At 40.3% G+C, this 13,708-nt stretch overlaps 1 protein-coding gene across 4 annotated transcripts in view; it reads right to left on the bottom strand.

The window, feature by feature from the left end:
- The window catches only part of rragd (ras-related GTP binding D), a 44,981-nt gene that overhangs the window by 30,440 nt on the left and 833 nt on the right, over positions 1-13,708 (bottom strand). For 3 of the 4 annotated variants that reach the window (XR_015034733.1, XM_085767534.1, XM_085767536.1), the window contains exons 2-6: positions 13,267-13,574; positions 9,774-10,069; positions 8,674-8,873; positions 6,919-7,033; positions 653-795 (exon numbers count right to left, since the gene is read on the bottom strand). Coding sequence is in view for 3 of the 4 variants with exons in the window: in XM_085767534.1 (XP_085623660.1) it covers positions 653-795; positions 6,919-7,033; positions 8,674-8,873; positions 9,774-10,069; positions 13,267-13,402 (890 nt within the window). In the remaining variant the exon portion in view is untranslated. Of the gene's footprint in view, positions 1-652; positions 796-6,918; positions 7,034-8,673; positions 8,874-9,773; positions 10,070-13,266; positions 13,578-13,708 lie in introns of all 4 variants that reach the window. The other variant, XM_085767535.1, reaches the window with a different exon arrangement.

Raw genomic sequence — 13,708 nt, 5'->3', positions numbered from 1 at the left:
CGTATTTTCTTTAAAAATATTCTTTTCAGTAAAACCTCCTCCTGTCACCCATCCCTGCCTCAAATCAGTACCACCTCTCCAACTGCAGAAATTACTATTTTGGAGTCACAGCCAAAAATTACTTTTAAGTGGCGTTTAGCTCACTTGGTAGAGCTGCCGCCCCATGTTGAGGCTATAGTCCTCACTGCAGGCGGCCCCGGTTCGATTCCCGCATCGGGCAGCCCTTTCCTGCATGTCGTTCCCCCTCTCTGCCTCCCCATTTCCTGTCTCACTCTCCACTGTGCTATCAATTAAAGGCAATAAAAAAGCCCCAAAAATATACTTTAAAAAAAAAAAAAATTACTTTTAAAAGATAATTTAAAAAAAACAATGTAAATACAATGTTTATGACTCTACAGTTTGTAGTAAATTTGACAAACCTTTCTTAATGATTTTGAATGATTATCATGACTCAACTAAAACACAGCATGTGTCTAAAGAGTTACAAGACCAGTCGTTGTCTCAGAGCAGCATCAAATGTTGGAGCATTACCTTTGCATCAGCTTTGACTTGTACACCAGTATGTCTGCTTTAATTTTCATCTAGATATGAAATGGAAACTATGGCCAATATGAATAGAGCAGCTGAAAAAAAAAGTCTAGTATCTACTGACCCATAGATGCAGGAGATGTCGATGACCACGTCGATCATGTCACAGCACAGTTCATACGTCTGCATGTCCACTGGGCTGCTGTCTGTGGCGATGTAAATCTTACTGACCACATCAAACAGGAAGGCCTTCTCAATACCCGAGTTCTGAAACAGAGGCAGAGAAAGAAAAGAGACACTGAGACCTCAGTGTACGTCAAGGGACACTTCACCCAAAATCAATAATTCACCAATTTTCTACTCACTGTCATGCCAAGGAAGGGTTTGGAGAACTTTCTGAGTTATCAAAACACTTCTGGAGTTCTGGGGGGGGTTCGGCTGGCAACAGATTTTCATATAATGGCGGCGGATAGAGTTCACTTTTGAATCGTCCAAAATCAACCCAAGTGTCAGTACGGACACCCCCGGAACTCCAACTAACTCCGAAAGTTCTGAGAACCCTTCCTTGGCATGATGGTGAGTAGATGATTGGTGAATTATCGATTTTGATTTCAGTTGAGATGTATACTCTCTTCAGCATCTCTACCTCAGAGTCTCTTACCTGTTGGACATTTCTATAAAACCTAAAATAAAAAATGAGAGTCACTCTCTCAGGAGGATCCTAACCAGACACCTAAACCAGCTCTGCTCCATGCCCCCACTGAATGTCAAAGCTCCTCGCCCTGACTTTAAGGCTGAGAATCTGTGATCTCATTATTCCTCGTCACTATCCAGAGCTCATGACCGTAGGCGGAGGTCATGAAGGAAGGAAGATCAACTCTTGTCCTTTGTCCGATGAACATCACTGTCTGATTCTGAACATGGACCTGCTTTATTCAGCGTTTTTACTAGTTTTAATCATGGATCTGTTTATTGTGGAGGAGTAGACCTGTGTGGATCACTCAGCTCCAACTAGTGACACTGAAGGAACCCAAACTAGGAGATGCTGAAGGCATCTCACAACAGCACTAACCATTATCTTTCATGATTGTTTTAATTTTACAACCGCTGGAGCAAAAGTTAATGTGTGTTTACTTTTCCAACTGTTAAATGCTCAAACATAGAAACTAAATGTGTTGTTCTTTTTGAAACAGAAACTAAGATGGAGACACATTTAAACACCCTTTTCCTCTCTTGCTTCTTATTAATCACATTGTTCTTATTAATCACACTATTAATAAGAGCACATTGTTCATACCTAATACTAGGGCACACTTGAAGTGGCTTCCAGCGTTGTTAAAAAATGTTATTTAAATTCTTTTCTAAGCACATGAGTCTGGCTCTAAATCTTAAATACCAGCTTCTCTTGAGGGACTGTCAGCTCAGCTGCTTAATTCCTTCCGAGAACAACATACATAAATTAAAAAAGCTGTCTGAATGGCAGAGAGTAACTTGTGATGATTAGACATGCATTTACCAGGACAATCAATAATTAAATCAACTGTATTATAAAGGGAAGCAATCCTAAAGCCAAACACTGCCTCCACGGTGGTCTGTAGTTCACTGGATACCCTTTAGATTATTCTGTCAACCCTGTAGGAGACAGTTTAGACAATGGTCAGGCTGTTAATGCAGATAATTGATGTAGTAATAAAACAAAAAACATGTTTACACACAGATTTTTAAATCACATTTGTATGGAGTCAGCAGAGATCAGTGTCAGTCCACTGAAAATCTGCAGTGAATACTGTAGTAGTAGTAATAATAATAATAATAATAATAATAATAATAATAATAATAATAATAATAATAATAATAATAATGATAATAATGTTACTTTTTCAGATTTTCTTCATAGCTCTCTATCAATAATGATAAGATGGTTTAAACATCAGCAGGTGTCACTTTGAAAGAACATTAGTCCACCATCACCACATTTAAACACTCAGCACTGCAGGAAATCTGTGTGAGGAGAAAATAACTGAGTTGTTGCTGCATTATTTTCAACCCAGTTGGTGATCACAGTCTCTCTGTCGTTATTATTTATCGAGGCTTGTGTGTGCGCTGGAGAATAAACAGAGACCATGTCTGAATAAAAACATACGTCCATGGGTCACATGTTTTGGGCGTGCAGGTCTCTGAACAGCTTCTGGACAAAGGTTTTCGAAGCTATATCTTACATACGAGGTGTTACTGTAGATCCTGACGCAGTAATCGCCATCTTTGGGACAACACCCTCAGAAGAACACTTTACTTCCTTACAGATGAATGCCATAGCGCTTCTAACGCTGATGGCACGGAGATTGATCCTTATGCAGTGGAAGTCGGTAAGACCTCCGTCATTCAAACACTGGGTTAAGGAGGTTCTCTCTATGATTCCACTGGAGAAGCTGAGATAGTCTTAACGGTAGCAAAGACAGATTCATTAAAACCTGGACTCCCTTTACAGAGTTTATTGAAAACATATCTTTCACTTAACATCGCTCTGGCGTGCCAGCCTTTAATGACCAGCTGGATCCGTGTAGTGGATTAGAATGTTCCTGTCATGTCATTTATACAGGATTGTATGTGATATAGTATGTGTTTGTACATGTATAAATATGAATATATTAGGGGTGGGCAAAAATATTGATATGGCAATATATCGCGATACGATATCGATATTCAATATTTAAATATCGATTTTTTTTTTTCAAAAGAAAAATAAAAAAAAAATTTTTCAAATAATAAATCATATTTCAGACGTAAATCCAGTACAACTTCCGCACCTCTGCTCCGCGAGGTGTCACTGTACTGCTACCTCAGACAGTGTGTTGTACATGCAAATATGTTGTTGTAACTTGCACTTGTATAAAATGGCATGGATAATTTGAATTACATTGTTTTGACTCAGTTTGTCCCATAAATTATTACTATCATCTGATGTACATACAACTCGGATTTTAAGATGCATAATTCCTTTTACATTTTTCAGTGAACTATGTAGAATATCGTAGAATATCGCAATATAACGCAATATATCGCAAAATTTGGATATCGCAATATCGTATCGTATCGTGACTCAAGTATCGTGATGCGTATCGTATCGTGAGGTCCTTGGCAATACCCACCCCTAGAATATATATATGTGTGCGCGTGTATTTCCGTGAATATGAGCGTGTCCATGTATTTATGACGTGTGCACGTGTAGGAACATATGAATGTTTTTTTTTTATACATATACTATTATGTGAGTTTACATCAATATGACGATATATACATTGCATTTCTTTTCCTTTTTTATGTATTATATGTTTATTTATTATTTTATATACATTTTCTTTTTTGGCCTTATGGGGTGTGGGTGGGCGGGGTTGATGTGTTGTTTTGTGTTCTGCAAAAAGTCTATAAATAAAGTGCTTAAAAAAAATATATACGTCCATCATGTAAAGAGACCACAGGTCGGTCTGTTAACTCATCACCATGTTTTCATCACAGAGTGAATCCTGCTCCATGTCAGCTACAACTGGCTGGAGGCATAATGTTTTCAGGCCCATTAACATGAACATGATTCAGTATCATCTTCAAATTTGACACACGCTTTTATTTCACATCCAGAGGGAACTGATCAGAATTTGGAGATGAAGGTCAAGGCAAAGGTCAAAGATCCAGGTCACTCCGGTTTGAATCCTGCATCGGACGGCCCTTTACTGCATGTCTTTCCCCCTCTCTCTGCCTCCCCATTTCCTGTCACTCTCAACTATCCACTAAAGGCATTAAAAGTTATACTTTGAAAAACAAACACATTTTTGGCTATAAATCATAAATTCTTTCACTAATTATGCCACAGTTTGACCCACATGTCCATGAGGATAAATTGAAGTGATGACATTTGACTTCCAAAAGGCCAAAAGCATGTGTCATAACAATGTGATTAAAAGCAGCTCTGGACATGATTCAACACGGTGACTAAGGAGAGATAATGTCCTTATTTCCTGTAATTTAGCTGTAGAGGAAAAAACGACAAGGAGGTAATTGTAGGTGATCTATGAAGAAAATGTGTGTTTTTTCTCAACGACTCTCGGATGGTGTGTTATGTAAAGTGGTTCACTCTTTCCCATCCTCCTCAGAATAAATTAGAATAATTCTGACTTCTCATCATCCATTATCAAGTAAAACCTTTTATTAATACTTTAAGACCAAATACATGATGAACAAATGACGCACTTGTAGAACTTCAGAGGGACAGTTCATTGAGGATGATGAAGATTTGAGGTCATTAAAGGGATACTTCATCCAAAATCGATAATTCACCAATTTTCTACTCCCCTGGAAATCCAAAAGTGTTCTGATAACTCTGAAAGTTCTCCGGTGGCATGACGGTGAGTAGAAAACTGGTGAATTATCGATTTTGGGTGAAGTATCCCTTTAATAGCTTAGACTGTGAATAAAGATGGACAAAGCCTCTGTGGTGTGACCTGCAAGTTTCTGAAGAACGGTTATGACTCATTGGATAATCCAAAAATGGGCAAAGGCCTGGAGTGAGTGTGTGTGTGGAAGTGACACTTCAGTGCAGTGCTCATACTGGTTTTGTGGTGAACCTGTGCTCACCAACATGTCTGTCCTCTGTCCTGACCACCCAACTACACCGTGTTGTGTCCCTCGCCTGGTTTCTGTTGTACATAAATGTGCAGCCAACAGGTTGGTAAATGTTGTTGTTAGTTGTTGTGCATGTGCTCCCCTGCTCTGAAATCTTACTGGCGAATAAATTAATTCTGCAGTGGCCCCGGTCATCCCTGAAGGTGGGAAAGGAGTGGAGGCATTTCATGTTCTCCTCAGCGCCCCTCATCCCTGGGCAGGGCACATAGACACACACACCCTTTGTTTTTTCAGAGCGGCTGCTTCATATCAGTGTGTGCAGGCCTCCTCCACCCACAGAGAGCAGCTTTCCTCAGCAGCTGGAGATACAATCACAGCTCAGAGATCACAGCAGAGAGAGCTGACACACTGAGCCTTCTCCACCACCGTAAATTTCTCTTCTTTATTCAAAGAATTTTAATCCTGATTTTACAAGTTATCATTTCTGATTTCATGTAAAAGAAAGGTTCATTTTTCAGCGTTACAATACTTGGTGTCAAAGTGGGATTCAAGTGAATCACATAAGTTTGAGGTTGTGACAAGCCAGGATGTGACCCCATCACTGTGCTGGACATCCTGCTGGGTTCACTTAAAGGTGTCCTGTTTGTCGCACCGAGTTGTCCCGAGTTGCCGCACGAGTTTACCCGAGTAAGGAAAACGAATTTGAATAAAATTTGAAAAAAATAGAATTTTGCACAAAGTTTGGCCTACATCGTCTGATAGATGAGTTATTACACTAATTTTATGACCCAGAGTGGGCTCAAATTAAATTTTCTTTTCTGTACAGCTTTAAATTTGTGTTTGCTATGTTATTGCTATGTTATTTTAACATAACATCACACTATTTACCAGTCCTTATTAGGCATACATTAGGGTTTAATTGACCACTCATAATAAACCACAAATTTTATGTTTTGTTAGCCTTTATGTATAACTATCTACAGCACCATACATCATTTATATTAGTATTAAGTGTTACTATCTGATTGGAGACTGTAGCTTAGAAAATAAATGAAGTGAACTGTGAACAGACGCAGCTGGAGCTCCTTAGCATTTAAGCTCATTTATATGGAGGTGACAGCGAGGATGAGACTCTTCCGGTTGTATGAAGCAGCAAACACTGACAAGCTTAAATAAATACATGTTGAAATTATACTTTTTAAATCGTTGGACCTAATACTGTCTGAATGATGATGTCAGAAGAGGTCTGTAAATATTTTATGACATAGTAACATGAATGTGTCTCTATGGGGTGTTTGGTAAAACCTAGTAGGCTTTGGTTTCTCATTTATGTATGTGGGTAATACATTTACATATATCAACATACACACACACAAATTGTTGAAGCCTGGCTTGACTAAACCAATAACCAGGCAGAGTCTCTTCTTCCATAAGCAGCATCCCTTTACTTTGATAGTCTCATTAGAACGCCTACAGATTCAACATGTTATTTTGTTTAAGCTATTTAAATAAGTTGATTTAATAAATTAATTTTGTTTTTGTGAATTTAAACATCTGTTCTCCTTTTTTGTCTGACAATATACAGAATTATATTCATACAAGGTGCATTAATGCAGTTGTTCAACCATTGTATCTGTTGTGCATCACTACCACCTAGTGATACAATTGTAAAGTACAGGAGGCCAAGCACATGAGACACAGCGATCAAGTGATTACAGTGTCCACAGATGTTAAATGAATCCAGTTCCTTAACAGGACACAAGATTTACTCACCGATATGAAGATGTTGAGCAGGTTCTCCAGCGTTGGCAGCTGAGGGATGAGCTTCTGGACCACTTTACTGAAGGCCTCGAAGATGGAGTGGTCGTATATACTGGTCAGGTAGAAACTGCAGCAGGAGCAGGAAGAAGAGAAGACCCTCAGTCAGAGTGAGTACAGCAACTCAGTCACAAACTACACTGAAACCTTATCTCAGCTCCATACATGTACGTACATTTAACATCACTGCTCCAAATGTATAATTCAAGAGGGAAATTTAAAACAAGACCATAATGAGCATGTTTTTTATGTTTGGTTTGTTAGTTAGCACAGGTATAACACCTGACCTTCACTACAGACATGTTCCCTTCAAAAAAAAAATTCAAATACTGACAGTGATTCCCAATCATAGACTGTAGACTCTGTGGTGTCAGCACAGGTTTCTGAGGAGACATTCTGAAGTTCAGAGTGAGCTGCTCCACTGTAGATGTTTAGGGGAAGTTGTCTCCCAGGCTCTGACTCCACTGAACTCCTGGCTAACCCAAAGGTGGGCAAAAAGTTGTGGACTGACTCACAGTTAAAGACTAACTCTAGTGGTCACAGAAAAAAAATGCATATTCTTAGATCTTGGCTTCATTTCTTAGCCTTGGACATTGATGTGTGCAAAAGTTTGAGAGGGCAAACAAGGCCAATGCAACATTGGTGAAAAATATAATTATAGATTATTATTATAGAATTGATCTTGATAATTCATCTTAAAGGGACAACGAGGAGTTTCTATTCGGTTATAAAAAAGTCTCACGTTAATGTGGATGAATCTCCGCTACCCACACTTGTTAATGGGCCCATTTTCGATAAATATATCGTTCTGTCTCTATCGTTATTTTGTTATTATTAGTGGTGGCGTAAATGCTGGTCGAGCCGACCAGCGTTTCCTTCGTGGCGAGTCATGAGAATAACGCAGCCAAATCGCTGTTTATGGTCGGAACTACGATGGTATGTGAACCTCTTTGAACCTCTGACTTTAATTATTGATGAATGAAAACATGAGTCTGTCTTGCGCCGGTCAAAGAATTTCACGGTGCGCGCGGAGGCTCATAAATGTAGTGTGAAAACGCTTCGCTTTTCCAAAACTCCTTGTTGTCCCTTTAATGATCAAAGCTTATTCACCTAAACATATTCAACAAACCAACAAACTTCAGGACCAGGAAACAGAAGGGTTAAAATGTGACTCACATGCAGAAGTCACTATATGTAACCGTTAAGACGAGTTGATTCCACAAATGTCCTTTATGATGATGTTTTACAGTGTTGGAGTTACTATCTGTTTGTACTATGTGTTGCTTGTTGTGTAAAACCGACTGTGTACAGCCTATATGATTCTCCACTGGTCTGCTTTGTGTTTTTTTTTCTATTTATTTGTGAAGTGATTTATATGATAATTTGTTTTGAATGATTCATGTTTTGCATTTCATTGGATAACGTATTTGAATGTGTTTTTCTGAGTTGTCCAGCTCTGCTCTGATTGGTTCCAGTCTGACACTTAGTGCAGCTCACAACCACCTGAGTGACAAAATACTTGTGTCTATATTGTGTTTGTTCTTGTAGCACACTGTTCGATCATAAGTTGCTCTGTGAATAAATTTACCTCTCAATGCAGTACGCAGATGATATGATCATTTTGAAACACGCCTGTATGACAGTGTGCGTTAATTCCAGACGTATTGTGAACCTTAAAAACCGTCTGCAGCTGCTGCAGGTGAAGCCGACCTCAGGTGGATTCGCTCCAGGTCTGCGTCTGCGAGGTCGTCCCTGGCTCGCTTTTGAATGTCTCTCTGCTTCTCGATCTTATGGTCGTCCGACAGGCCGTCCACTTTGTGAATGAACACCTCGAAGTTGATGTCTGGATTGACTTTGTAGGCCCGGGTCACGGTGAGGTGCAGTCTGCTCAGAGCCTCCACGTAGTCATCCTATCAGGAGGAGAAGAGGAGATTCATACAGCTGAGGAAGCAGACGTTTCTGACCTACGATAAATGTTATCGATTTTTCAATGTATCAATTCTAGGACCACAGCAGCCCCAGCCAGCTTCCTAGTCTAGTGAGTCCTGATTGGCACATAGTTCAGCTCCCCAATTCACAAGATGCATTTTGGGACAGAGAGTGGCTGTCATTCAGAGGGGCTCATACCCCACATCACCAGTTTATACTTTGTGTTTCAATATTTAGCTATATTGTAAGTCAGATTATCTATTATAGCTGTAGTTTACGAATTGTGCCACTTATGTTTAATAATATATATGAGACAATGTCGAGGTTATAAAATCAGGATTTGACCAGGGTTGGTTTAGACATATAAGTCTGAAATTGACCTTGTTTATCCATTTCTCTATCTCCTTAAAGAGGAAAAATACTTTGCTTAGCTAAAGACATATGGTTTCATCATGCATCCATTTCCCAAAAACAAGCTGGTTACCATGTCTGCTGCAAGTTAATAGTAAAGGTCAACACGCTAATGTAACCAAAACATTTTAGATGGATTAGAAACAGTGTCTCTATGACAACGTTACTCCCTAAGAGGGCACAGAGTGTACTGCCCCCATTTCCATCAGTGTCAATTAGGGTTTTTAAGCAGTAAAGAACTTTATCCAATTTTAAATCAGACGCTACACCAACCATCTGCACTCATCTGTCAGCTGCTGCTGCTGAGTTCACAGCCCACTCTTGAATTCAAATCCTGTTCCTGGTCCTGCAGCTGCCACAAATGTGAACATGTGAAGCAATTTCTAGCTCAATGACTCATTCGTTGATTCAGTGCCACCTTCTCAGGGTCATGATAAATCCTTCAGGACATCATGGCTCTGTGTTCTGACCTGCGAGTCGATGACAAATATCAGCGCTCCGGTGCCTCTGAAGATCATCTCGTAGTCGAAGGTGGGATCGAAGAAGTCGATCTGCCCAGGGAAGTCCCAGATCTGGAAGCTGACGAAGGAGCTGCTGGAGACGTCCTCCCTGCAGATCTTATTGGTGCTCTCCAGAAACAGGGTCTCATTGGGGGACATCTTGTGAAAAACAACCTTCTGGATGGAGGACTTTCCACTCCTCCGCAGGCCCATCAACAGGATCCGAGGTTTGACCTCTCCACTCAGTGGGTTACTGAAGCCCAACACTAAGAAGAGAGAATGGGAACACCATGAATCAGGTGGATACAACTACTATGGGAAACCACTACAACACACACTTACAGGTTCACAGATTGTCTCAATTTACTGCTCAGCAGAGAAGGGTCATGTTGCCTTTATACTATCATGATATGACCGAGTAATGGTGAGGTGACAATATTCAAGATGCAGTGTGACATGTTCACATTATCACTGTTGTAAATCTGACCTTTTATAGCAGAATCACTGCCATACCATATCTGACATCTCTGCATCTACATGACGTCCTGCAATGGAGGTGGTAGCAAATTGTGCCGGTATTATCTCACATCATGCTCAATTCTCGATCTATGACAACTTATTTATTTATTAGTTTATTTGAAAAGGGAAAGTGTACATTAATAAAACATTGTAAAAACAAATGTTGAGGTTAATTAATTGGTGGCTCTGTCTGATGTTAAAGGCCATCATGAAAAGACAGCAACAGTAAAATACCACATAAAACTGATTCATTTAATTCAGACAAGCTGCAAGCGTTTACTTAACCCTGCCTTGCTGTTTCTGTCACATCATAAAAGTTCAAGGACTATGAAACAAAACATTTGGTGTGTTCTCATTTGCCTGTTAAATGTACAATTTTAATTTGCTCACTCATAAATGAATGAAATGACACTCATTAAATTAAATATTTAAAAAAATGTTTGAATTAAAAATATCTGATCATGTGAGGTGGTTGTTGTTGAGTATTGAACAAAGTGATATTTCTCAAAATTGACATGCAGCACTTCACACTCAAGTCGTTGCTCCTGTTGCGTCAGGCCTCGGGGAGCCAGTTCCAACAGAAAGGCAGTCTGCTGGGAATCTGTTGTCATGTTTAATTAGAATGACATCATGAGAGGAGAAAACTCTGCTTTATTCCCATATTATCACTAAATGGAAATTCAGAACATTCACTATGGTGTTTTTTTTTTTTTTACTTCTGGAGAAATCTCTAATGCAATACTGCAATGGAAATCAGATTTTTGTGTTGTCCCTCAGTGAAAAAAGAAACAAAACACCAGCAGTTCATCACTGACTGAAAAGCCTCAGAAATTGCCAGTGTGAAAGACTGAATCTCTGAAATATGAAAATGATGTAAAAGACTCACTTAATGAAAGGAGGACTGCACACTGTGTGTGTCTTTTTGTTCCCGTGGCTGCTGAATAAATTGCTTAACTATAAGGTCATTCAAGTGTAACTACACCGTCAGTAGCATCTTTTGAGCTGGTTGACTCACAGGAAACTGTTTAAGTGAAAGCTGCCTGCATCGTTACCATCATGTTGAACATGCTAGGCTGTGCCCATATAGCCCCGCCCCCAACACTGGGCTTGGCCAGTTATGTGTTTTTTCACATTGCCATTAATGAAGTGTCTTTGTCTTCAGAAGAAGTTCCCTATAAAAAACTAATGGACAGAGCTCTGTATCTATACTGGCAGGTCTATGACACCCTCAGTCTGAAGATTTTCATTTTATAAAGATACAGTAAATACTAAGATAATAAAAATTCAAATATGTATGGGTTTTCTTTCCTGCTCTGGCTGAGGACGAATATTTATGTATTCAACAAGTGACACAAACCACTCAACCTTCTCAAAGAAGGGAAGCCTCCTCTACAGTGGTAAGAGTGGGGTTTAGATAAGAATACACTGTCACCATAACTGCAGAAAGAACAGCCTACTGATGATAATGATGGTTGAGTTGTTTTGGACTTGCTCTTAAAATGTGCAAAAACCTGAGATGGCCCTTAGAGTGTGTAAATGCATTACAGTAATCTCACTCACAGCTGGAAAACAATTAGCAAGAAGTGGAACACCCACTCTCATAATAATAAATGCCTAAAGGCCAATAGGTTCACACCTTTTAAATGCTTCTCCTTCAATGACTTCTCCTTGAAGGACACAGTGTTGGTTCCACTGGACTGTTTGTGAGGCATCTGCTACAAGTCTCTGCTTCAATGTTAACAAATCAACCTACAGTACAGGAAAACAACTCTCATAGTCTGGGCGCTGCTGCTTACACATCCTGACCCCACCCCCTCGAAAAGTGAAGTATGAAAATGAATGAATTAATTGTTCATTCATTATTATTTTTCTAAATTCTAAAACCAGTTACAAACTGTTTAACTTTAATTAGTTGCAGTTATTTATTTCCTGTGTCCGTGTCCTCACATGCCCTACATGTAGCTATTTTGGTGGGCTTCCAGACAACAAATGACAGTCTGGATTATCCATTCATCCATCCAGAGGACCGATCATCCATCTCAAAACACGGGGGTTGTTTCGGTTCATAGAATGAACCAAAACAACCCCCGTGTTTTTACAACAGTGAACGAGGTAAAGAAATCACTGGAGTGAACACTTCACAACTGAGCTGTCAGGTGATGCACATGTCACTAAAAACATCCTTATCCCACGATACTAATGCAGTGAAGTCTGTGATACTGGCTCGGGTGGATGTCAAATGACCCTACAACTTCATCTGGTGTGCAATCGATAGAGAAAAGAGATAAAGACAAGCAATAGTTCAAGTAAACAGGCATGTGGAGACAGCAGAGAGGTCAGCAGGTCACTGCCTCAGAGCTGGTTGGAGCAGAAAAGGAGGCAATTTTTTCCCCACTTTTTACAACGCACATTTGCTCAGACCTTGTTTGACCAGATGTTCCAAAAGTAGAAACTTTCTCTACTTTGAGTTTTAGTGTTATTGCTACACAGATCTGCTGTTGTATTCTAAGTATTTAATGCAGGCTTGTATAAATACTTAAAACTGTTATTAGCCTACTAATTATTGTTCAAAATAGCTATCATTGTTTTCAACACAAAGAAGAAATGGATGAAATCAAGTGCATAAATAACGGTCAGGTTGATATTTATTAAATGTTACTTAGTGTGAATATAACAATAGCCTAATAGTAGGCTAATACTGTCCCAGTAGCAGGAGACTCTAGTGTGTAAAACTAAGTGTGCAGCACAACTTTTTAAAATGACGCACAGCTCCGAGCGGACCCACAGACCGTGAACGTATCAGAGAGCGGTGTGTTCGTCAAAACAGGTACCAGGACCCAGGACCCTGTCCTGCACGGAGAAAGCTACTGAGCCAGAGAAGTGACCGTGTCCCGTCCACCCCCCCGCTCCCTGCCCTGCTCCAGTGTGACCTTTCCCCGCCTACCTCCGTCCTCACAGCCCAGCTCTCCGTCTGTGAACGCCTCCAGGTCGTCTTCGTCGTCGTCCTCGTCGTCGTAGTGTCCCAGAGCCGAGTCGTCCCCACCGTCCCCGGTCATGGCCGACACTCTCTCCGTCGTCATGCTGCTGTATTCCGTTGTCGTCCTGTTTTAGTGTGGGCGTTAAAGCCCCTGTGGTGTCCAACTCTCCCAAACTGCGACCTGATCCGTGAGAGCCATGCTGGTGAACTTTCACCGCCCTGCCTCCAGCCCCACTCACTGCAGCCACAGGGGGCAGGATCCGGCTGAGGGCTGCCTGCTGGGCCCATGGGTGTCATGAGAAGACTGAACTTCAGATATTTATTCAGTGATAATGATTACAATTATGAGGGGCCGTACAAGCCATAATTCATTCTTTCATTCTCACACACATAGCCTACATTCTCCTTA

The sequence above is a fragment of the Trachurus japonicus genome, chromosome 22 (genome assembly GCF_045865225.1).
Source record: "Trachurus japonicus isolate A0001 chromosome 22, Traja_1.0".
NCBI classification, from domain to species: domain Eukaryota; kingdom Metazoa; phylum Chordata; class Actinopteri; order Carangiformes; family Carangidae; genus Trachurus; species Trachurus japonicus.
The sequence above is the reverse complement of the archived record's forward strand: the minus strand, read 5'-3'. Positions and strand labels throughout refer to the sequence as shown.